This window comes from Perca fluviatilis, chromosome 15, assembly GCF_010015445.1.
Source record: "Perca fluviatilis chromosome 15, GENO_Pfluv_1.0, whole genome shotgun sequence".
NCBI classification, from domain to species: domain Eukaryota; kingdom Metazoa; phylum Chordata; class Actinopteri; order Perciformes; family Percidae; genus Perca; species Perca fluviatilis.
In genome coordinates, this window is record NC_053126.1 from 24,694,264 (window position 1) to 24,720,731 (window position 26,468).

At 39.8% G+C, this 26,468-nt stretch overlaps 2 protein-coding genes and 1 long non-coding RNA gene across 3 annotated transcripts in view; 2 read left to right on the top strand and 1 right to left on the bottom strand.

Moving 5' to 3' along the window:
• Nucleotides 1-4,669, top strand: part of pigq (phosphatidylinositol glycan anchor biosynthesis, class Q) — a 19,367-nt gene extending 14,698 nt beyond the window's left edge. The window contains exons 12-14 of the mRNA XM_039823643.1: nucleotides 1,194-1,308; nucleotides 2,090-2,151; nucleotides 3,670-4,669. Of these exons, the coding sequence (XP_039679577.1) occupies nucleotides 1,194-1,308; nucleotides 2,090-2,151; nucleotides 3,670-3,822 (330 nt within the window). The 3' untranslated portion in view covers nucleotides 3,823-4,669. The remainder of the gene's footprint in view (nucleotides 1-1,193; nucleotides 1,309-2,089; nucleotides 2,152-3,669) is intronic.
• The window catches only part of LOC120573804, a 14,823-nt gene extending 4,724 nt beyond the window's left edge, over nucleotides 1-10,099 (bottom strand). Inside the window, exon 1 of the long non-coding RNA XR_005641780.1 lies at nucleotides 9,836-10,099. This is a non-coding gene — a long non-coding RNA (uncharacterized LOC120573804). The remainder of the gene's footprint in view (nucleotides 1-9,835) is intronic.
• Nucleotides 8,556-26,468, top strand: part of rab40c (RAB40c, member RAS oncogene family) — a 21,052-nt gene continuing 3,139 nt past the window's right edge. The window contains exons 1-5 of the mRNA XM_039823644.1: nucleotides 8,556-9,938; nucleotides 17,975-18,035; nucleotides 21,476-21,536; nucleotides 22,175-22,252; nucleotides 25,434-25,656. Of these exons, the coding sequence (XP_039679578.1) occupies nucleotides 9,797-9,938; nucleotides 17,975-18,035; nucleotides 21,476-21,536; nucleotides 22,175-22,252; nucleotides 25,434-25,656 (565 nt within the window). The 5' untranslated portion in view covers nucleotides 8,556-9,796. The remainder of the gene's footprint in view (nucleotides 9,939-17,974; nucleotides 18,036-21,475; nucleotides 21,537-22,174; nucleotides 22,253-25,433; nucleotides 25,657-26,468) is intronic.

A 26,468-nucleotide genomic window follows, 5' to 3' on the forward strand; every position in this document is an offset into this window, starting at 1 on the left:
CCCCGAAAGAACCAAGCAGGGCTGTCTTGTTGCACGATCGACAACGGCAACTCCCAGGGAACGGAACATCTGAATATCCTAGAAAACGAAATGTAGTTGATCCAGATTACAAGTGAAGAAACTTTAAAGGGATAGTTCAGATCTTTTGAAGTGGGTTGTATGAGGTATTATCCATAGTCAGAGTATTACCTACGGTAGATGGCTGTCGGCACGCCCCCAGTTTGTAAAAACAGGCAGGAGTACCAACACGGAAGCTAAGCAATGTACTGCTGTGGACGGGGGGGCAGCAGCTAAAGGTATTTTAGACACAAAAAGGAGCACCTAAAAAAAAAAAATCAATATACGTTTAAATGTATGTTATATTTAACATATTTTCACAGCTTTACCTTGCCGTCGGACAGCCCGTTCGGACAGGGAACTCAAGCCGTTATCTACGTTGTCTTAACATCCACCAGACTCCTTTTGCCAAAAAAAAGTCATTTCACCTCGCAGAACACTGGAGTTGCTGGTCTACCGCTGCCTCCATTGGTTTGTCTGTTTGTGCTACTGTGTAACTGTGGTGAATTTGAACTAACCCTTTAAAACACCAAAGTCACACAAGGCAGGATTAAGAACAAGGACATCATCTTCCTGTGACAGAGCCAGAAAAAAACAGAGCCACAAGAAAGGCAACCATTGTGGATGTTATCTGTACGGGTTGTTGTAAGTCGACTCACAGAAATAACAACTCTTACATTGACATATTCCCTTGGTCAACATGATAACAGTTAAGTTTAAGTCTTCCTACCAACCACTCACACGGCTTCTGTGTTGACTTAGGAGACAAAGGAGCAATTGATCATGCTGCAGGAGTGGTTTGACACAGTGACAATGTGTCACTATTTTCTTATAACTGACATAAACGAAAACTGACGACAGTTGCTATTTCTGTGAAGAAGCCACATACAAACTTAACAGCCACCTTTAGAATCTGCGGGGGATGTGATTGATGGCTATGCGTAGATTTTGGGTGGAGTAAACTCTTTAAATAAATCATGAAAAGCTTGCTTCAATTTGTTCACTTAACCACAGCAGTTTGGCCCATTTCCAATTTTAAAAACCTTTCTAGACTAGCTTAATATGCGACTCCAGCTCTAACTATTTCCATTTCGGTGTGATTGTTTTGAACGGTTGTGTGTCCCTGTGTTGTGCAGTTGCGGCTGGTGGTGGTGCTGTTCCAGGGCGTCCTCCACCTCAGTGTGGACTTCATTAACTCCTTCCCCCTGTTCGCAATGGGCCTCCGCATCACTCGGCCCTACAGACTTGCAGGTACATCACCTCTTATCATGCATCTACTTTATTTGTGTAAAACTGCTACTGTTACCAAGATGAAAGTTAAATGTAGTTAAAGTCAAATGAAATAGAATCAGAAAAAATGTGTTATATTATTAAAATATAAAGCTGGATGCTAACACCACAGGTTCTCACTATGAAACCGATGCGCTGGTTACATTTTTTTCATTCATTCATTCAACCTTTTATTTATTTATTTTATTTATTTCTTTATACTCGAGAGATCGTTGAGGTGCAGCCCTCATTTACAATGACACTGAGTTACAAAGACAAAGAAAACACTACAGAAAAGGAAGCAACACCATCGTAAGAACATAGAAAGACACATAAACTTTCCGAAATGGAAAAACAATTTGATAAACAGATCTGGACAACAAGGATGCGAAAAAAAATACAACTATGTAAAGCAATTACAAGTAGCGGTCTGGATGTCCAAAATCTGATTTCTAAAATGTCCAAAAGGCACAAGTGAGTTGATTTCAAGAAAGTGTTGAAAGTGTTCAGACCTACTTTGCTGCTTACAGTTTGCTTATAAAAGAGGGAAATTGAATATGTGAACACCTAATGAGTTTATGTTAAAGCCATGTGGAAGAATGATTGGACAGACAGTTTGATGACAACATGATGCAGGGTATCTGCAGGTCATTTAGTCTGAAAATGAAAGTGGTCATTTTATGGGTGGATGAATCGATGGATGACACTGTTGAGTCTGGACGTATACTCTATTTGATGTGCGTTTGTGTTGTGTACTTTACAGAGGGTGTAAAGTTCAGGGTGCTGTGTGAGGAGCCTGGGACGGCCCTGCACCTGCTGATGGAGGTAAGAAGCCCCATTTTGTTTCTGTTTTAAAGATCTTTAATGTAGAAGTTGAAATGGGTCTAGTTCTATCCAGCTGAGGACAATGTCCAAAATCAAGTCCTTTCACTCACATAATAAACTAAAGAGAATTATTCTCACTCATGTTCCCTGTCACCTTCACCACTGTATCCTCCTATATATTGGCATTGGTCAGTTTTCTGTGTCCCATCCAGTCCATAGACAGGAAGTGAAGCAAGATTTGAGTTCATGTAATTTTGATACAGTGTATGATTTGTGCATTTGGATCACATCAAAAAGGAATAACAGCCATAAGCTGTTTTCTCATATGAGCTCCGGACATTGTCCGGAGTTTCCCTTTGACTGCGTCAGACGCATTCTCACCAAACGTGGATTACGCCGCAGTCACGTAGCCGGTTTGTAATTTGGTCATAAACAACAGAGTCTCTTGCCGTTCTTGAACTTGTCTGACGATTTTGGCGTTGGTCCTCGCAGACAGAAGTTCCTGAATCTTGTCGTCTCTACAGTTAAACATTTTTGTTGCCGTCTTTGTGTAAATCACCCTTCTTCTTCTTCTTTACCCTTGGGTGTTTGTAATCTTCCGGTTTCACGCCAGCCACTTGATAGAAACGTCATCAACACGCCCACTCACTCGCTGTGAATTCTCCGGACAATGACCTGCTCTATTCACACATGGGCTCAGTCGGACATTACACAGACTTTGTGCTAGGCAGCTGGCAGGGTGAAGTCTGTTTAATGTCCGGTCCAACTGATTCGGACATTTGCTTTCTCACATACAGCTACTCCGGGTAATGTCTCGATACAGTAAGTTCAGGGTCGCAGTGCATGTGTGAAAGGGGCTTTAGACAGTGGCTGATGTGGGTGGCCTGTATTTTCTCTCTAACAGATTAAATGTTGTGTGAGTGAATAATTGATGTGTTTTATTTGAGCTCCAGTGTGCAGAATGATGTGTGTGCAGAGTTTGTTTTCACATTCATCTGCTGAAGGAGGAAAGTTTCTCTGAGCTGACCTTCAATCTATACAATATCTTATATTTGCACTTTCAGAGATTCAGGATTTTTTCATGAGAGAGAAAGTTTGTAAACTGGGGATCAATAAACAGTATACATTTAAATTTAAAATTAATTAAGTTGATGTGCCTTTTTTAATTAGTTTTTTTTTGTCATTTGTGGAAAGCCCATATATCAGACACAAAAGAATTAGTGAAAGCACAGTTTTAAAATGTTTAAGTTAGTTTGTGGAATAAGGCATTTATTCTGAAGGAGTTGGGCCAAATCTGCTGGCGGGACACAAACAAAAGTAGATTTTTTTTTTTCCCCACCATCTAAAATATTTTCCTCCATGTCTGTTCTGGGGCTTTGTATTATGGAGTACTCTTTTACTGTAGTTTTACTGAAATAATACTTTTTCAACCTTGCAATACAAATTATGTAAGCACTTATTATTGTCTCTTTTTCAGTATTTGGTCATATGATCATGCTCTTGTGTTTTTCTCCTCAGATTAACCCTCTGAAGTGCAGCGCAGTGGTTCAGACCTACCGCACCTCGACTTATAGCTGCTACCCCAAAGACTCGTGGGCTGCCCTGGTCAAGAAACTGTTTGTTGGGGAGCTGATTTACCCGTGGAGACACAAAACCACCAAGACTGACTGACTGAGAGACATCGGCCAGAGATGTGAGAGAGAAAGAGAGAAAAAGAACAAGAGAGATTAGGGAACAAAGGAAAGGGAAGGGACTGAATAAATAGTGAGATGGAAACAGACAGATAGAGGGGAAAGAGGGGGAACAAGGGTGAAATTGGTACCTTTAGAGTTACGCTGCTTTCATCTTAGACTGGAATAACATCAAGAAAGTGTTTGTTTAGACTGAAGCTGCCAGGTCACCACACTTTCTTTCATCCGAGCAGCTCAAGGAAGAACGAAAACACGTCAATGTTTAAGAGTGCAGCGAACATGGCAATGTCAGCCACAAACCTAAAAACCAGCAAATAGTCCCGTCCTGTTTTTGTTGTAAAAACTGTGATTGTAAAATGCCTTTCAGCACATGATAAATTCTTTTATTTGTATTAATGATATTAAGGACTTGAGATAAGCTGTTTTCTTGTTTTGTTGAGGTCAAAAATTAAATTAAATATGAGAACTTAAACTCCAGTAATGACCTTATATGCACCGTGTTTCCCACAAGGAAACTACATTACATTACATGTCACTTAGCTGACGCTTTTATGCGACTTACAATTGCTATGTATCAGAGGTCGTACGCCTCTGGAGCAACTATGGGTTAAGTGTCTTGCTCAGGGACACATTGGTTGATGTGTCGCAGTGGGAATTGAACCCAGATCTCCTGCACCAAAGGCATGTGTTATATCCACTGCGCCCTCACCACCACTAAACTAAAGGACCAAAACAATTCGTTCACGTGTGTTTGAATGTAGGACACAAAGATCCCACATTATCAAATAAGATTTAAAGACCTTCTGACTTTGTTTGCCCCCCCCCCCCCAACATGTCAGTGAAATCACCGTTTGTATGACCAGCAAACCTACTCGAGTCAGTTCACTGTAGGTCACTCACTGGACATCTAAGCTCTCAGCTCAGTGTAATCCCCCATGAAACACTTTACAGACAGGTGCGTATTGTCTGTCACGGATGCTGCTGTTCCACTGGCTTAAATTACACACCGCAACACCCAAAATATTGTCCGTTGCCCCCCCGAAGACAAAATTACCGTCAGACTGATGGGTTCCGAGATCGCCAATTTGTCATTGGTTCCGTCCAATACATTGGACAAAGTAGCTTCTAGAGGGATTCCATAACGTTAGTCGTGTTAAAGCGAGGCTATGTAACTTGCTGAATACTAAAACATAGCCCAATAGTAGCTCAAGTAAAAAAAGACTCATCAAATCAGTGAATCGACTCAGTATTTAGCGTGAAAATTCATACAAATCTTAACTCTTAAAAGGGGCAGAATTCCACTTAGAAATCAGGTATTTATGTATACTATTAACTACACTGATAGTTGTAATCTTTTAGATTTTATATTATTAAATTATTAGCAGGAGTCTGCTTCTAATCACACTAACTTTACTACTTCTTTTTAATACTGTGTGTTTTGATCGTTTAAAAGTTTTAGTCAAAAAATCTAATTAACTTCATTTCAGGTTCATTTGTTGCCATATTTCCTCCAAACACTGGAACTATTTGCTTCTGACAGGTGAGTTACAGAGGGAGATGAACAGTCATGCCATACTGTTCTGGTATAAAGCAAATCCTTTTTTTTTATGTGCCTGTTCATGTCATTTTTAATTAAATCTTCTTTCATTCTTAGTAACAATCAACCTGAAACAGCTCTGATTAGAAGAAACAATCCAAAAATGTGGGAATTTGGCTTGTTGTCTGTCTTGCTTAGCACGAACTGCAGGTGAACTACATGAGACAGCTGTGGAGCAGTTGGAAGGTGTATTTTTTCCACTTTTGATAGTGCTGAGCTAGCAATTTCCCACTGCTTCCAGTCTTTGTGCTAAACTAGGCTAAATGTGTCATGGCCAATCTCTGTACGGGACACACAAAGATGAAACTGATGTCATTTCATGGTTAGGCAGCAAGATAACAGATTTCCTAAATTTCCAGACTGAATATTTAATGTGAATTATTGCTGTTACTGTTTTTCCTTTCATTTAACTCTTTACACCCTCTTTAGCATCCTTAGCTCCAATTTGTTGTTTTTAACAGTTAAACTGTTTAATTTGCATTCTTTCTTTTATTATTTTTTTCACATTTTATTTTAGAATCTCCTATTGATCTGTACTAAATGTTCCATTGCCATTTAATAAAATCCATGCATATGTACGGTATATTGGTGGTTTCTCTTCTTTTCAAATGAGGCTTATCTGTTTACACAGCTAATAAAATAATTGTAATAGAAATTATGATTTTACGTGATTTAGTCTAATTTGTGATGTCAATAAGAGACAGTCGCTCCGTTATTAATTAATTCCAAACAGTATTTATGTGCTTAGATTTAATGGAATTTATTTTCACTGAATGATATAAATTACGAGTTGCTGCAGCCTGCATCTTTCCAGTTTTCCAGTTATCCCGTGACTTGTCTTTAATTTTTGACTTGCTTAATGTGTGTGTGCATTTAAGGTTTATGATCCAAATCATTCTTTTTTTTTTTTTTTTTTTAGATTGTAATGTACTTATTCTCATAATGGCCCAAAAAGCAATTAAAGGGAAAACATTACACTTTTAACAACCAGTCTGATGCTTTTCAGAATAAAAGCACTTCGCTATAGCCATAGTTAGCACAGCCTGTGCTGGGTCAGGTTCCCTTAAAATGCTTGTATATAATGTTGTTTAACTCAACGTTTGAGATTCAGGATCACTAACCAGGTACTATGTGAAGGAATCAATTAACTAATTATTCATTTTGAGCCACAAATTTCAGGTTTTAATTTGAGATAAAAAGTTAAAATTTGAGTCATTTTGTGATGGTGGGAGGCCTGTGTCTTTCATTAGTTTACTTGTTAATTGCTTTCTTAATATGATTATCTTTAATTAATTAAATACCAGATCTTAAAATATAGTTATTTCCTTTTAGAGGCTTAAAAAGTAAATATCCCATGTTGCTCTACATTTGAGATCACAAATTCTACTACTGAAGGATAGTAACATTTTATGGGTAATAACTGCAACTTTTAACCCAATCAATCACTCAATCAATCAATGCTGATTTTCAACAGCATGTACAATAATGCGCTTCAAATGCATTAAAGGAGAAAGTATGATATATTTCCAAGCTGTTACCACTCTAAATGTGCTTTACTCATGGTATCTTTAATGATCTCATTCAAGCTGTTGCTGCCATACAAGTCTGGATATGCTTCATTCAGTGTGTGTGTGTGTGTGTGTGCGTGTGTGCGTACGTGCGTACGTGAGTGTGTGTGTGTGTGTGTGTGTGTGTGTGTGTGTGTGTGTAGGTGTTCATCCTCGGTAGCTTGTTCTGGCAAAGCTAAAGAGAAGTGAGTCATGATGTTATGAAAACAGATTTGACACAGATAGCATCAAACACGCACTCAGCCTACTATTGTACATCATATTTCATAATTTCAGTTACCATGCAGTTGCGCAGAATTCAAAACACAGCCTGAGTCAGGCTGAAAGAAATCAGATTTTTTTCTCTCATGAATGTGACTAATGTGATTTGCTTTAAGATTGTTTAAACAGAGAAAATGACACTAAATCTAACATGGTAATTCGTATTAGTCACCAGAATACAAATGTTTGTGCCAAAACAAAACCTGAATTTTAAAGGAACAGTCCAACATTTCAGGAAATACTGTTCTGGTGAATCAGATGAAAGGGTTATATCATTTTAATATCTTTAAGATCAGTTTAACTTCACTTATTCTGATTGTTGGCAATGGTGGACAAAGTATTCAGATATTTTACTTAAATATAAGTAGTAATACCACAGTGTAAAACAACTGCATTCAAAATATTAATGAATAAGGTTTTAGCTAAATATAGCCTAGCACCAAAAGTAAAAACACTCATTTTGCAGAATGGCAAATATCAGAATCATATTACTGGATTATAATAAGTGATGCACTAATGTGTAGGCTGCCTCACATCTTATAGCCTTTGTAAGTCTATTCTATTCTATGTTATATTGCTGTGCTACTTATATACTATATTGTTGTACTACTATGTTATGTTACACTATATATTATGTAATTTTGTACTATATTACTACACTTCAGTTTCATAACTTAATCATATATTATCCTGGTGCACACTGTTACATAGACCTGTTGACTCTACTTAACCACACCACTATCATTTTACCATGTCATTTTGTCTCCAAATACTCTTAGTTTCTATTTTTGTTCTATTCTTATTTAAGTTTATGCTACCTTTTATTATTTATTTCTGGTACTTTCTACTTATCTATATGTATTCCTGTGGTTTCTCTTGTACGGCTGCAAAAACCGAAATTCACAGCACATCAATAAAGTTTAATTTAAACAGATGTGATGTCCTTTAATTTACTGTAAGAACGCACACAGGATCTCCCAAAATACCCCAAAATTGTCTCTTTGATTTGGCTGAAGGTCCTCAGCCAAATCAACCCAATTGTCAAAATTTCACTTGGCATTTCAGAGCTTTGATTTAATCATGTTGTATCCACAATTGCCATTGTTCTGTACGTATTCAGTGAGAAATGAAGCATCTTCGTTGTCCTCGCCATCTGCGTGTTGTTGACAGCAGACTTTGATGGACGTTTTGCTTAGCCAATGTATTCAACCCCGCGTAAGTCACCGCGGAGTCAGCGTCCATTCATAAGAGTAGAAAGGCGGGGCTTGGAGCGAGAGGGAGGGAACCAGAAAGAGGAGACGGCAACGCACTGTGGCGAGCAGCCGATCTGTCAGCAGCGCATTTAGTGTTGTTGTGCAGTGCTGAGGAACCACAGCTGTGATTATGATTGAATATAATGGAGGAAAATGGACAAATCACGAACTGAGATTACTGAGTACACCTACAGAGATTTGGACTGGACGTAAAAATGCTACAGGTGTTTGATCCCACTGCAGATATCGGTGTTTTCTGGATTTAACGCAGCAAAGTTACGGGGATCTTTGTCATCCCGGACTAAAGAAAGACAAGGGGGCCTGAAACTACACAGACGTCGGTTGAAGTTGAGCTACGGGCTGCGCTAGCTACGTTAGCATTTAGCTTGGTGTGAACAGTCTTTCTTTATCCAGTGGGAAGTAGGCTTGTAAAGGGCAACGTTAAATGTGTAGCGTAACGCATAACCAGTGACAGTGTGTTTAATAACTATCGTGTCTGGTGATGACTGCTTTGGCAACGTTAGCAGCCGTGCTAATAGCTAAGCTAGCTGGCTAGATCTCCGGCAGGGCTAGCTTGTTGTTCCCCTGCTAACTTAGCTTCACTTAAATGGGAACAAAAAGACAGACTCCAGTTTAGGTTTGTTTGATAACTAGAAAACCTATCTCAGCAGTAATATATCCTCATAAAATTTGCAAAATGGCATATTATAATTACAATTCCAGACAATAAGCATGTCTTTCTTCCCTGCATAGACTTTTGCCACCAAGCCTACCAGAGTCCGGATACAGCTTTATGTACAATTTGAAAACCTGTGCTTTTACTTTAAAATATGTTAATCTGTTACTAAAATAATGTCTTTTTGGCTCAAGAAGGAACTTTAGTGTCAGATTGTGGTTATTTATAAGCTGCCAGTTATCAGTTTGAAAGACAGTACCAGTTGTTTACATTACATAAAGTTTTCTTCCCCCACCACCTATGACCAAACTATTATTTTTGTCACAGTTACTTTTACCAATAAGGATGATTCAAGCAGGTCATTTCTGTTTACTGGCCCCTTTTTAGTCAGAAAATTGCACATCATTTGGAAGAAAAAACTAACAGGCAAAACAAGGACTTTAAGCTCGTGGACCCCCATTCAGTAAGTTAATGGCATAACAAGCCTTTGTTTTGGTTCAACTGAGTGGGATAACACACAAGGGGGTTACCCAACCTTGTGTCCACGGGGGAAGTTTACAGTCACTCAACTTCAGCCCCTGGGCTCAGATGTGAAAACGATGGGCAGCCAGGGCAGCCCAGTGAAAAGCTACGACTACCTGCTCAAGTTCCTCCTGGTCGGAGACAGCGATGTGGGAAAAGGAGAGATCCTGGACAGTCTGCAGGATGGATCAGCCGAGTCCCCGTACGCTTACAGTAGTGGTGAGTTACCTTTCTCTCAGCTGGTTGGGAACTGCTGGCTTAGTATTGTGCTATTATGATGATGATGATGATGATGATGATGATGATGATCTCCTTGTGTTATGGCATGCTTTCTCATAAGAAAAGTCTTGAACATGCTAGCTGCGCATTTTGCTGTGTGGACTGTGGAGAATACAATGAGCTCTCTGACGCTCATAATAACAGAGCATTGACATCGGAGTGAGTCAGACTGTTTGTGCGTTGTTGTTGAATTTCACTCGCTAAACAATAGTTTTCATGACCTCTTCTTAGTCTAATAGACAGACAATAGATTTCCAGGCCTAGTTAACACAAATCAACATTCTCTCCAGTATGATGGTTCCTCTTTTTTTTCCTTAACAGCTTCAGTGGTTTCCAACTGTAAAAAATAAAAATAAAGGAAGCTATATGCTTTGGTACTTGTGTGTGTATGTATGTGTGTATATATATATACTGTACATAACATGTATTTGAGTTGATTGGACGCTGCTTAGCCATTGCTTTAAGTATGCTGCCCAGACCTATACAAATCTACTGTAGGTTTGATTGGAACATTACTGAGACTAATTGAATTAGATTACAGAATTAGATTTCTAAGTCATCTGTATTTGTTACTTTAGATTAGGTACACTTAGGAACACAAGCTCGTTTAACTCCATCCACCATGCTGTGAAGGGGAAGGCCGATGGAGCTGTGCCCAGTCAGATGATTCCTCCCCTGGTGCAGGAGCTCAGGTCACCTGGCTCTCTCAAAGCTGCTGCTCTGGGGCTGACAGCCACTATCTGATCACCGCCTGCTGCTGCTGCAGTAAGCTGGTGGTCTGTGGCTGCTGTACACACATACTCACACACTATCATCAAAGGGAAGCCCTGAACAAGAGCAGACTTCATATAGGGTAGGAAAATGAAAGAAAGTTCTTAAAGGACCATAACAGTGTTTTTGTACAACAAATCATACGCATGTTACCATTTTTCAATGTGTTTCATAGTGGTTTCGATTTTATTTCATGGTATTATAGTGACTTTTCTATACCTTTTTTATTTATTTATAATAAAAGCCTTATTTATTAAATGGCTTGGTCATTATAAATACCACATTACTCATGCTCCTATAGACGCGTGTGCCTGAAGCCAACAATAAAAGCAGACATGATGGTAACTGTGATGGATTACCTCGACACAGGCAACTCTAATATATCTGCAAATTAATTTTGATAGTAAAGTGAAGTGCATTTGTTAACATATTTGCTCCAGCAAACCGTCCTCACCAGAGATGCTTTCATAGTTTCCCTGAGTAGTTATTCAGATTTTTAAAAATCATCTCCTCCTCTCAAGATGACAGCAACTGTTCATAAAATATACATCAGTCAGCAGAATGAGCCCTTTTACCAGTACTTATCTAATGAATTCTGCTAAAGGGTGATGCCGCCTGTTGGCATTTGGCAGCAGTGTGAAGACCTTCCCAGATATGTGTTTTCAGACACCCACATTAACTGAAGGCCAAGCTGTTTCGGTGATTTAGAGAGGGAGGTCACCATTATAATTAACTAATAATGACTCGATCAATAGAGTCAACGAGGTTTTCATCGAGTTTGATGCCTTGTGGTTGTGGTTTTTTAAACACAGAGCCCAAGGAGAACCCGTCATTCCTCTATAGACGAACCGTGAGCCCGGCCAGCTTCTAAAGAGTCTCTCAAAGAGGAAGATGTTCTAATGGGATGCGAGCGAGCAACATCAAAAGCCTTGAAACGGCTTCATTAAATATGGAGGGCAGAGTGGAGCGCAGCTGAACACTCTTCAGCTGGGATGTTTGTGCTGACAGAAGCTCTGCTATTGATTTTCATCCCTCCGGCAAAGCGAGGTTAGCGTGAATGGATGGGGGGGGTGGGGGCGCTTCTGAGGAACCTAAATATTTTAAGAGGAGAAAAACAGGACAGAAGAGCAGATTGTGATAGGATGGCGTTGTCCTCAGGCCATGATTGGCTCCCTCCCTGATTTAGGGCAGCCAGTTGGTCTGTCAGTGATTGGTGCTTTATTGATTCGAAATTTGGTGATCAGAATAGTGGCTCGTCATAATGACAAATGCATCATGCATCAGTGTTTCCCCTAGGTTGACTGCTTTGGGGTGGGGAGTTAGCCCATCCCCAAATGTAACGCTTAAAAGTTTATATCTAAAGGAACTTTAGAATAGTTATCAGTAACGGTACTTGAAATCCACACAAACTACTCTTCACTTCAGCATAAATTAGATCCACCCTTCACTACCGAGCCTGTTAACCGGTACGGACACAGTGTTTCCTTTAGGATTTTTTTTTTTAGCAGTTGGGGCCCCCATATTTTCAGTTGTGATTGAACTGTATTTTTTTAGTTCCTACATAGGCCAACTTTGATCTTGACATATAGGCTAAGCATTCTGTAGCAAATAACAATAAACCCACTATTAATTACATTATCTTAATGCAGTGCATTAAGTGTATTCTCCGACATGCACTCTAACAATGCAGCTCTATTTCCGATACTGTGGGGGGCAGAAATGTTGCCGTGGGGGGCCGCCATGGTCAAATCAACATAGAGGAAACACTGGGACAACATCATCTTCCTTTCACCCGTCTCTCCTCTGCTCTGTGTGTGCACACATATGATTAGGGATCGACCGATCCTGTTTTTTTTTCTAGACTGATACTGATTATTAATTGTTAATAAAACCGATAACTGATATTTGGAACCGATATGAATATACAATCAAAATGAAAATCTTTAAGTCAAAACTAAGATTTTGGAATGTTACAAAATCCAACACAAAACTTTGTTTAAATGCTTTAAGCAATTATTTAATAAATTTGAAACTTTCAACATAATACACAGTAACAGAGAGTCAGATAGAGTTGTGGGCGGGACATTAAGTCAGACTCAGTGGTCAGTGAAACTGAAGCAGAAGGACAGACACAGAGCTGTAGCGGAGCCAATGTAGCGCACTTTTTAATTCATTAACTTTATCGGCTATCAGGCAAATAAAACGCTGATATAGATAATCTGCAGACTGCCCAAAAAACGACCCTACATATGATGTTAACTGCATATCTCTGAGTTTTGGATCGTTAGTCAGGGAAAAATAACGTTGCCTTGGGTTCTGGGAAATTGTGTAAACTTTCAGTACAAAACAAAGAATCAGATCCTCTCAATTAATTGCAGTGTACCACAAGAACTAGAAAGACACAGCTCTCAGCAGCCCCGAGGCATGCCCTATCTTGCAACGTAAAAAATATTCCGATTATTTGAATCAACACCACATGAATGCAGCACATATGTCATATCCCACAATGTTCACGAAAGCGAAAAATATGGTATCCACCGCGTAATCTGGATCTGCTCCACAATTTAATAGGTTCTTCGTTGGCCCATGCGCTCTCACCAAGTGTCATGAAAATTGGGCCAGAAGTTTTTCCTTTATCCTGCTGCATAATACATAAAACATATAGAAAAGTCTTTTATTAAATCCAAATAATTTAAAAACCTGATGAACTTCATCTCAAACCTCTAAATTATCAAAAAACATTCCTGTGCAATACTTTCTAATGTTGCCCGCAATGGCCTAAATACATCTAGAGATATTAAAGGGATAGTTTTTTCAGTTGTGACAGGATAACCGAATCTCTATCGTCTTGCTGTATGTATTCTTATATTAACTAACCATGACTGATGCTAAGGGGGGCTTTTGGAGGGGGCATTGGTGTGTTGGGGTTACAAATAATTTCTGAGGGGATCGCCAGATTAATTTTTCCCACTGTGATAAGGTTTTGAATTTCACAGTCTGTTGCTGTTAGCTATCTGATAAGACAGAGCGGGACAATAAAGACAATTCAAATGCAAAAGCAGGTTTAAAAAGACGCGTTTCACTGCAGCTGCAAGGCAAGTGAGCCTCTTAAATCTGTTTTTCATTCAGCACACACAAACAATAGGATATTCCCCCGGGGTCATACAGGCACGGCGGTCCATTGTTTCTCTATAGCAGCGGACTGGCTGTTTTGATAGTGGCATATCCATAGACAACACAGCTCAGAGATAACCCCCTATACCGCCCTCCTGAAGGAGAGAGGGGTTTAATGAGTGTGTAAGAGAGTGAATTGGTAGGTAAAGGAAAAGCGGAACCTGGTCTAATCCTCTTGAAAGATGCACAGACCTGACTGTTCAATATTACCACAGAGCTTAGCTGTAAATGCCGTCTGCTGTCAAATCAGATTTTCTGCACTTTGCTCTGGAACTCTCTTTTCCTCCTTATTTCATTCCTTCCTTCACAACCTTTTACATGTTATTTGCACCTGCAGATTTAATGTATTTCACATTCACTGATATTATGTAAATGTTACAAATCATTCACTGGAATAACTAAATGCAGACATGCAGTACCTTTCTGGTCAGTGTTTCCGTAAAACGGTATATTTTACAGAAAATCAATTGAGAAACTAATAATAGGTAATTACTGTTTAGGCCATGTCACCCACGCCTATGCTTACAGTGACAGAAAACATCAACTCAAACATTGCCATATTGTTAATTCAGCCCCTCTCTAACACAGCCTCAACAAAGGCTGAACATTATAAGCGTCACACAGCTTTGAGTGCATCCAACGAACTAACAAAGTAAACCGACTCCCAGAATAGAAGCGGCAGTATTCAGCTAAGATGTAAGAGACATCACAGAAGTTATTGATTATCTGAGATATCTAAGTGAGCCTTGGCAAAGGGAGGAGAGGAAGCACTTGGTATGAAGACCCGCACTCACTCCAATTCAATTAGGTTAGCCTGAGCTCAGCACTTTAGCTCGGCAGCAGCTTTATGTTGCCTGGAAAATTGGAAGATATTGCTAATTTTGTTAGCCAGCAGCTGCTACCTGCCAGAGGCTGATGCAGTCACATGTGAGAGTCTGGGAAGGCTTTTTCAAACGTTACTGGGATGTTAGTGTCTGTTTTGTGTCTGAGCTCTGTACCCGGCTGACAGTCACCTTTTTTATCAGTAACAATTACGACCGCTGAAAAGTCCGCAACCTTGAGTAGCTTTGCGCTCGACAGACAGCCACTCTTTCTCAGCTTAACGTAACTGCAACAGCCGCGAAAAAGACTGCGACCTTGCGGCCGTCTGTACCCAGGTCACAGTCTGTCAGCTACGGCCACTGAACAGAAGCGGGGGAAGAATTTCGGGCAGGTGGGAGATTTTCGGAACTACTACTTCCCAGACCCTGTTACACTGCTTGTCTATAAACTACACATTACACATTTGGGTGGCATGCCTTTTTGTAACAAAGTGGGAATCCTCTTACTCTCTAACATATCATAACCTTGAAGCAGGTGATGGTAACGTTAGTCTGTTTTGTTGCTGCTAAAACGGCTGCCGCACGCCATTTTTGAATGTTTGCGTTTCATGTCTGGCAACCCGGTGTCAAAATGGCCAGTTGATAACAACACACAGGCCAAAACAAAAACAGACATTCCGTCACAGAATGGAAATTTCAAAGAAGAAAATACTGGCTTTAGCATTGTGGTCAGAGAAGATAGTATTTCAACTTTGCATGTTTCCATAATATCTGATGACATAGTAAAGAACCCATAACAATTTTTTTTATAAGCTGTCGTACCAAAAAAACAAGCTTTTAGGGAAGCAAAAGTGGATACAGTCCGGCTCTGAATACTTTGGAATTTATAGAAAAATACCGGCCTTATTCTTAAAGCAGCCAGTAGACCCAAATATTAAGCTTGTACTGAACAGTTTGAACTCTTGTTAGCTCGTTTTAAGCTAGCATTTCTGGGCTGAGTTCTACACAATCACACATACAACTGTTGTAAAAAGATGAACATCTGATAGGAAGTGGAAGACACTCATTATCCAGTGGTTCACCAGTTTAGCCTCAGGTGGTACCAGACACAGTGAAAACCACAGGATCCTGGCAGGGGCACTCAGGTGAACATGTTGAGACATGGCGCAGCAGGGCGACAGGTGTAGCAGTCAGACAGGTTTATCAGAAATGAGCTAAACAACGGACAAGAACACAGAGATCGGTTAGCTGCCTGAGGCTGAACAACACTGCTGCCTCTGTACTGACAGTTAAACCTGGTTCTTACTTTTTAGATTTTAGCTATCGGCTGGATTGACATGAAATTTGATCCAAACTTTTGCAGTTCCCAGAGGATGAAGCCCGCTCACTATGGTCATTTTCTGACTGTTCGTCTAAAGCCACCAGTAGGTCAAAGCTTTCACTTATCCTGTGAAATAACTCAAATATATTAGTAGGGGTGTGCAAAAAAATCGATTCATATTCAAATCGCGATTCAAGCTCTACCGATTCAAAATCTTTTTTTTTTTTTTATTGTATGTCTACTGCAATCACAAGACAGATAGATACTTTATTGATTCCCAAGGGGAAATTCAAGGTCCCAGTAGCTTACAGACATCACACACACAACAAACACATAACAGGATGTTCAAATAACAAACAAATCTACATGAATAATATGGACAATAAAAGATACTAAATAAAATCTACATGAATGCACTAAGGGATGTATAAGATATCAAATTGTGAGCCTAAAGATTTATACTGAATTGTGACATTTTCTGAATCGTGCACCCCTAATATTTAGAATCTTTTCACAGTCTTACCATCCTGTCATAAGCCTTAATATCCATCTCTGTTCCCTTTAAAGCCACCAGACTCCTTTGACAAAACCAATAATTTTACCTCGCAGAACACTAGAGATGCTGGTCTACCACTGCATTGGTCGGTGAGGTTTTTTTTTGTGTTATTGTGTGATTTTGGTGTTTTTAAAAGGGTTATGAACAAACAAAACTAAATAACCGATCGAGGTAGCGGTAGACCAGCTCCAGAGTTGCGCGAGGTAAAATGACTTTTTGTCAAAGGAGTCTGGTGGCTTTGAAGAGAGCGATATAACAGCTTCAGGTCTCCGTCGGAAAAGGCTGTCTGACAGCAAAGTAAAGTGGTGAAAATATTCTAAATATAGCTTACACTTGAACTGATATTGATATATTTAGGTGTCAAAAATATGTTTAGTTGTTGCCCCCGTCCACAGCAGTACATTGCTTAACTTCTGTCTTGGTACTCCTGCCTGCTTCTCCAAACTGGCGGTGTGCCGACCCCCATCTACCATAGCTAATACACTGACTATAGATAATACCTCATACAAACCCAATTGCTACCTCAAAAAAATCTGAACTATCCCTTTAACCTTGAATCTACATACATAAATGGCTGTTATTAACAACTAGGCATGGGCCGGTATGAGATTCTGACGGAATAACCTTCAGCAAAAATATCACGGTTTCACTGTATTACAGTATTGCAATGACATCTATAAATGTATTATTTTTGAAATGTCTGGGTAAAAAACAAAAACTTTTTTTCCATTGAACACGATGTATTTTATTTTGAAACACACTGCACACTGGCAGGGAGAGGGATATCTAAACTGCACTTTCTGTCCTTGAAGACGGTATGACAGAAAATTGTAGTGGTTTTGAAAACCGCGGTATACCCTCAAACCGGTAGCCAGCCCATGCCTATTAACGACCCAGGTATTTACCAACCAAGAATTAAGTACAATTCAGAGAGGAGAGTCTGAATTACAGAGCAGGACACACACTATGGAAGCAGAATAAAAAGCAAAGAGTAATTACACTGTAACTAAGTGATGTTGGTGAAAAGCAGGAATGGGAAGGGACTTGGCATAGTTGTTACCTTTTGATGAAAACAAGACAAAAACATGATAGAAATATTTTCCTAGCAAGCTGAAAGATCTCTTTTATGTTGTCACCTGTAAATACACGGTTGTCATATTTTTGAAGCTAATTTTGCTACTAACAGTTCTCTGTAGTGCGTTGTGGGTACATTTACACTTTGATTCAAATAGATAATGAGGCATTTTGCCTTGGGTCAGCTTGTCTCTTGATGCTGACCTTCTTGATGCATCCATTTGCCTAATCCCTGCCTGTCTGTCCCCTCTCTGTCTAGGTATTGACTATAAAACCACCACCATTCTTCTGGATGGGAGGAGAGTGAAGCTGGAGCTCTGGTAAGCGCACATCACTGCTGACGAATACCCTGTTGTTGTCTGTACAATGGACAGAGTGACTGCTGTTTTTTTTCTGGAATGCACTTTTAAATCCAAACCCAATACAATACCCTTCCAGACCTCCCAGACCTTTTATGGGTTTAGCCAAAGTATTACCATCTTGTGATGTCAAACCATGAGGTTTGGTTTTATCTGCCCAGGTTTGGAATGTCTGTCTCTGAGGTTTCCTTCTCAAACCTGATGCGACAGAGCTGAATAGAATTTAATTCATGGTGCTCACGGCATTGGCAAATTACTTTTGAACAATACAATAACAACATGACTTTCCAGGGACAGTCTTCCTGTTACTCTGAATAATCCACGTAGGTCACTTTCTGTTTTCATAAGGAATTTCTATAGGAGAAAGTATGAGAAAATGATTACAGAGGTTTTGAATGTCATTTGTCAATGCTTTAAGCACCACAAACAATATTTTTATTATTTTGACCTATTATGTGACCTTTTCTGTTTTCTTTTACATGTTCAAAATGAATTTAAATCAATCAATCAATCAATATTCTATTCACCTCCATGTATTGTATTTGGGTGGAGGTGAAATTCGCAGAGACAGCAATCTCAAAATCTGGACAAATAAAACCAAAACGTATTTGATGTCTAGAGAGACCCCTAAAGGTAAGTGAGTGTTCATAAAGAATGCAAATAAAATTTCCGATTTTTGCGCATTTGAGCTCTTTGATTTATGCGCCCCAAGCAGCCAGTGTTCAGACGGTTGTAAGCTAGATACGCACTGACTTTGTGTGTATGAGAGTGTGCCTGTGCTGGTTTTTGCCTCCCTATGTTCATCAAGTAGATTCTTTAAAGCTCCAGGATAAGCAATAACATTTAGTTCAAATGGAAACATTTTCACCCCACACAGAAGTCTCTTCTCTTCAGTTTGTGCTGCACTCTCATCTTTTCATGGTCTAAATTTTGGGGAAATGTGTATTGAATGATGCACAGTGCATCTTAAATATTTTAAGTTAGCAGCCATGAAAAACATGAAGTCTTGGGTCTGAATATTTCACTCAGTGTAAACATCATAGAGCTTCAATGAAGAGCTGGAACAGCATGATACAGAATATATCGGATACTGTCAGACAGTGAAAGCTACTTAAGGGAAAAAGGGGGGTTACATTTACATAACACATCACATTTTAAAATAAGCCAAAGAGACACACAGAGCCAAATACAAAAAATACACTAAGTAGGAAGGGTTATATGGTTGCATACTTGTGCAGAAACAAAACATATTTGCAGATACATCAAATGTCTTCATCTTTTTTCTATTATATAATATCTAAACCAATGCATTAGACATCTAATATAAACAATACAGGAAAAAAAACATACCCAGCTGCAAGGTGCATTTACTTTACTGCAGATGTTATGGGTGCAACTCCTCACTTCACTGCATATTGTTACATGCCTCACAAATAATCTTGCCTCAGTAGAGATGCAGTGGATGCGTGTAATTGTCAGTTAAGACACACTGCAGTGCTAGGCGAGGCCTGTTTGGTGGAAGTAGGCCAAGGAATTCAACTCCTCAGGGGAGAAGCAACGCCTTGTCTTCCCTGTGGAGGGAAAAGTTTAAAGGCAGCTCCATCACGTAGAATCTTCTTTATTTTTGCTGCCTCAGTCTTTCCTCTTCTCCTCACTGTCTAAATGTTGTCTTTTCTTCTCACTCACACTATTTACCTCATCCTCTGCTTCCTCTCTATTTCTGTCTATGTTGCCATCTGTATCTCATGGCAAAGGAGAAAAACTGCAGAAACTTAAAGGATAGGTGCTTTAAGTCTGTATTTCATTCTCATTATGAATAAATCCCATGTGCAGAGCCAAATAAACAAAAAACAAATCTATCTTCTAACAAGTTTTGTGTGTGTGTGTATCAGAGCCTGATATACTGTATCTTCTTCCTCTGTGCCGTAGAGCTCCATTGTTCATAAAACACATCAATGAGCCACACTGTTGCCCTGGGTGACATCTTCCTTTTTTTTACCGTGAACACACACACACACACACTATAGTTTATTATGATTCAATCCCACACACACCGTCCTGCTGCCACAAATACTCACTAGAGCACCATATGTGGATTAATCCGCTGCTGAAAATAGTTTCCAACAAATGCACTATTTTTCTCCTGTTTTGTGCGATTTAAAAAAAAAAAACCAGTTTTAGGAAATTACTGAGACTTTTTAAATGAAACCAACCTCACCACTGACTTTTGTCCAGTCACCAATCAATCACTTCAGATGGGGGTCTATCTGACGGAGTTATGTGTCTCTTTGTCTCTCTACCATTGTATGCCTTTTTTATTAGAGGGTTGGCAGTGAGGGGACAGGAAATGAGGTGAAAGAGAGACTGGGAATAAAGTGCACCAAGACTTTGCTGTTCACGATCAGCACTTTACAACCTCATACCACCAGGCCGACCACTCTTAGATCGTCTTTGACTAGGTGATGGCTTAGAAATGATTACTATCAATTCGTTAAACCATCATCATGCTCAAAGACCAATATATTGGTTTGCTGATTTCTAAGGCTGATCGCACCTTTTATTAAAAAGCTGATGCCAGTTTTATCTAACATCGATAAGACAGGTCAGCACAAATTAACTCTTTAATAGTCATTCATGAAGCTGCACCTGCCTTAAGAAGCGCACACGTTTAATTAGTAGGGACGTCATGTCTGGTAGACTGCACAATAGATGATTGACAGATGTTTGTCTCTCAACACACAACTGGCTGAGCTGTAACTAGTCTTTGCTATTCATTTCCAGAATGTAAAAGCAAAGCCGCTGGTCTGAAACTGTTCTTCAAACTCTCCTCCAAAAATAGTTTCTAACTCTTGAGATGCAACACAAGCTGTGAAGCTGTTAATTTATGCTTTTCTTTTATATCTGCGACACCTGTTTTTAAATAGCTGTTCACAAGGTTTGGGAGTGTAGAGAGACTTGTCAGGATTCGTCGGGCTCAATTTATCCTCAGTTATTCTCTTTGGAAAAAAAACTGAAAGCACAGAATGTAGACTGGCTTTGCAAGGCTGAGAGTATGTCAGATACATATTGTAAAATTAATGAATTAGGATTTTATAAGTAGGCCACAAAATCAAGGGAGAGACAAAAGAAAATGGCCATAGCAATATGGTCATGTACATTTGGTTGATGAACACGCAGTAAAACGTTTACATTACCTTAAGACAAACTAACTAGCTCTACACACACTCACCTCTGCTGAAACTGAAGAAGTGATGAAAAAGTCAGACCAGTTGTCAGGCCAGTGTTTTTGCCCTCAATGCTGAGGCCTACTACTTCTCTAAGTAAAGGTTTTACTTCCTGGCAGCTGAACCAATCTGACTTGACTACTAATCTTACTTCCTGCATTTTCTTTCTCTCTTCAGGGACACCTCTGGACAGGGGAGGTTCTGCACCATCTTTCGCTCATATTCCCGCGGTGCACAGGTGAGGAGCACTCTACTTAAATAGACTTACTTAAGGGCAGAAACACACGGCGCCGATGTTATCCAATCTGTCCGGCCACACCGGCTGCGATCAGGTGCGGAGCGGCCGCCCCGGCCCGCGCGCTGCTGCGATCGTTTCTTTCGCGAGAGAATGTGTCAAGCCAGGCAGGTAAACGCATACGGGAAAGCAACCGTGCGTCCGGGTACTTTACAAAATAAAACAAATTTCAAAATAAAACACCCAGGTTTATGGGGATTTTCGCTGTCTGGACTTCTCAGCTGTGTCTACAGCGAGACAGCGATCAGGCGCGCAGAGAGAGATACTGACGGACACACACACACACACACACACACACTTAAAAAGAGAGAGCGAGAGAGAGACGTTCTGTGGAGAGGAGAAGGATCGCTTTGTGACTGGCACAGAGAAATGCGCGTCTGGTATGAACAGCAAGGTGTGCATCAGGCATGAATCTACGCTTCACGGCTAATCGCGGTGCTTAGCGTGCAGTGTGTTTCTGGTTTGAACTCCACTCTGCATGAAGTAAACCTGCTTGACTTAATGTAAAGGAGCAAGCTTTTGTCATAGGGACCACAGACAGCATGTTTGACTTCCTGTTGATCTTGTTGTGTGTGTCTCAGGGGATCCTCCTGGTGTACGACATCACCAACAGGTGGTCCTTTGATGGAATCGACCGGTGGATCAGAGAGATTGATGAGGTGAGTCTGGGAGATGGGCTGATGATTGGTGCGATGAGGTTTGATGGATGTTGGGATTATGGCTGCAACAATCTTGAGTTTGAGACAAATAATTGTCATACAAACTATTGCAATTAACCCACGTAGACCCATTTTCGTCTTTTTTTTGGGGGGGGGGGAGGGGATTCTTGGAGGAAGAGAGCAGGTCAATAGTAGATGCCAGATAAAAGTGGTATACATCATCTGAAAGCTGGGAACCTATACATTTATTTCAGATGCTGCTCAGCGCGGTGTGTCAATACTTTCTAGTCATAAATCTGTAATAAACATTGTGTTTTGGTTAGGTGCCTATTCAGACTTTGAAAGAGTGTATAAGAGCTTAAAACATTATGATGGAAGTATATGATGGCCATTATCATGCTCATTAATGTCCAATAAGCTGTTGCAGCAAGTTTGGCTTGATACCAGTTGTTACACAGATTTGGTGTTTTTAACACTCAAGAGTCAGAAATCCTGTAAAAAAAAGCCTGCAAAATGTCATCTTTTACAGTGAATAGACACTGAATTTTCCCACAAGAGGACAGGATTGTTGGCACTAGACGAATATAAAATCTGTTAAAATATTCAGAAATCAGAGTGCTCCTCCAGAATTTTTTTCAGGATTTCTTGTGGTAATTTTTTTGTTTGTCAGTTTTTTTTTTCCCTATTGTATTGCTGCAACAATCCAGCCGGATCTTCTGATGAAGCTGCAGGCACCGGGGAAGTTTGAATTCATCTCTTTGCTTTCAGACTTCGTGTTCCCATTTGTAAGATGGGACAAAGGGTCAATAGAAGGAGTTAAGTGAATCACTTAAGACGACCTGCGTGTTCGTGCGTGTGTGCGATGTCCTTCCTGCTGACTTAGAAACATAGAGTGTGTGTGTGTGTGTGTGTGTGTGTGTGTGTGTGTGTGTGTGTGTGTGTGTGTGTGTGTGTGTGTGTGTGTGTGTGTGTGTGTGTGTGTGTGTGTGTGTGTGTGTGTGTGTGTGTGTGTGTGTGTGTGTGTGTGTGTGTGGTATTTTTGGCCTGTGGAATGTATGTTTCTGTTTGGCCTTTTCCTGCTCCACCTCCACAGACGTGGTGTGGTCGTTGTCTGCCACAGGACAGAAATAAAGTAGAGAAGGAGGGAGGGGAAATCTGTGGATGATGAAAGTCAAACGGAGTGCAGAGAAGTGAACTCTTTAGGTTTAATAACTGGTTATGCGCTGTGTGTATTTGATTACTCCATCATCCTGAACCGACAGTGTGTTGCCCATTTGTTTTCTCAATGTCGGGCTGCAACTTATTGTCATTTTCATTTCTATTTTATTATTATTTTTCAGTTTAAAATTATATCAATCAATTCATCATTTAGTCTCTAAAATGTCAGTGAAAAATGCCCTTCATATATTTCCAGGGCTAAAGGCGGCTTCTTAAAATAGTTAGTTTTGTCCAAAATCCAAAGATATTCAATCTACAACAATATATAAAATGGAGAAAATGAACAAATTCTCACATCTGGATACTTGGAAACCAAATATGTTGCTTAATGAATTATTTAGAAATGGAACGCTTTTATTCTCAATTTAAAGAATAGAACTACATTACGAGAACTACTCCTGATCAGTGCAATAAAAAGACAGTGAAAAACAACTTCAGCAAACAAACAACCACAGCCGACAACACCGGCTCTAAAATAATAAGTCAAATAAATAAATAAAGTCATTACCAGAATAAAATAATTTAAAACAATTTTTGTCTCAGCATTATCTTAGTGTCTCAGTGATGTGGGATTATGTAGTGGGATCAACAAAGTGCAGCTATTACTCCTTCTGTAGTACTATTACCACTATTGTTTCTGAATCCCAATTATGCAATATGATATTTTGCAGAACACAAATAATGCATTTTATACAGTATTTGGTCTTTCTAATTTTATTGTGTATTACTTGTATTTGGAGGCCTTTTGAGGAAAACTCAAACTGCTTTTCTTAACAGTTATTGCCAGAAACATCACAGATTATTCATATTAATGCAGAATATTTTCTAAAGGATATAGCTGCTGTAGATAGTCAAATATATATTTTCTTACTTTCACACAGCTATTGGTTTCATTTCATTTAATTTAAGCATTTCAACTTGCAGACTCTTGAAACATGCTTGACTGTTGATGGTAGCTGAAGAGTGAACTCAAGAAGAAGAAGCGTACGGCTGATTTGCGTTGCCTTCATGGCTCTGAAATCTGAGTAAACAGAGTCGGCTGTTGATTAGTGTCGACTGTAATTCATTGATATCTCTTCAAAGTGACCTAAAACATATCCTCCTATAATAAAGACTTGTTTTTATTTACCAGCAAATACGCTTTATTGTCCCCAGGGGGAAACACGGTGAAACATAGAACAGACTTAAAACATAAGAAAATACATAAGACAAATTATACAAATATGTAAAACATAACCACAAAAACTAAAATCTCCCACACATGCTCACATATAGCACAACAAATCTGCGATCACATGACCTAAGACTTCTAGCTAAATGTGAGATCAGGCAGTTTCAAACCAACGATCTTACTGGCAAAGTACAAAACCTCCAGTATTTGCTTTTTCCACCACCGCCATAACCACCACCGCTGCTGCTGCTGCTGCTCCAGCTATTACTGTTTCCCCTGTTGCCGTCCTCGGTGGAGAGACTCTGAGCATGAAAAGGCAACAGGGAGGAAACTAAAGAGAGGCTGATGAGAGGTGACAGTCTGGGGGAGTGAAGGAGGAGAGAGGTCATCCTCTTGCTGCCATCATGTTTCATTCAGTTTGTCAGAACAGATCGGGGTGAATTAGAGAGGCCTGAGCCAGAGTGGCAGGATACACGCTGCTGCTTCCTGGAGCTTGTTGAATTAATAACAAGCCTCCGCTGGTCACTTTGTGTGGATGTAATGCCTCTTATTATTCACTTTCTCTCTCCCTCTGATGCTTCAAATCAGCTGGAGGTACTTTTTAGCTGAGATTCTTCTAATGCAATCAACTGTTCTGTTTAGATAATTTGAGAAAACAAAGGTGTGACAAACCAAGAGATGCAACCAGTTTTTACCTGGTTAACCAGTATAAGACCTGCTGTTAAAGTTACTGATATTAACAGCTACCAACGAAGGTTCATTCTGTCCTCCTGTTTGATTTTTCCTTCCCAGCATGCTCCAGGCGTGCCTCGAATCCTCGTTGGTAACCGGCTACATCTGGCCTTCAAACGGCAAGTTCCCACCGAGCAGGCGAGGGCGTACGCCGAGAAGAACGGCATGACTTTCTTCGAGGTGAGCCCTCTGTGCAACTTCAACGTTATCGAGTCCTTCACAGAGCTGTCGCGCATCGTCCTGATGAGGCACGGCATGGAGAAGTTCTGGAAGCCCAACAGAGGTGAGTGGACAGGGGGGGGGGGCCCAAAGAATTCAACAATTCCTGGAATGAAATGAACAACGCAGCTTGGAACAAATAGTAAAGTATCTGCTGTGATTAAAGAAGTGCGCTTTAATGCTGTGGAGTGCATCAAGCCTCTGCAAATTCTCTTATGAAAGCCAACATTCAAATAATGGCCAGATCTGCAGCACGAACAAATAAAAACTAAAATAATTTGTTTTTAAACTGGTAAATTGTACCATTGTAAATGTATATTTCTGCAGCACTAATTCAATCAGTACAACAGCGTTGTGTCATGTCATTTCTCTGTACACAGAAACTCTGTTTTCATTTAATAGTTAATTCCACTTTTCCCTGATTGTTGTTAAGCTAACAAAAATAAAAAAAACTCAGCACCTCAAGCTGATCTTTCACATTAAAAGTCTACCAATACAAGGAAGGTTGGAAGACTTTTAATGTGACGTATCTGCAGAAAGAGTTTAATTAATGGCAGCTCAATAACAATCTGGAAGAGCGACAGTAGTTATGCAGTGAATAAAAACAGTGTTTCTGTTCATAAGAAAAACCTAAAGCAACTGTACATTATTATTGTGAATTTATCAACAGGTCAACATGAAGGAAGCTTTGAGTTTGCATTAACTAGGAAACAGTAGAAATTAGGAATACAAACCCTGTCTCTGTTATAAAACCTGTTCCATATGATGGCCATTGAAATAAGTGCAGGCCTCGGTCACTGTTGCCAAATTTACGTTAGTTTCCTACAACAATTGCACGTAGTTGGGATGTGTTTTTAAAACTGTATAGCTGTAGAT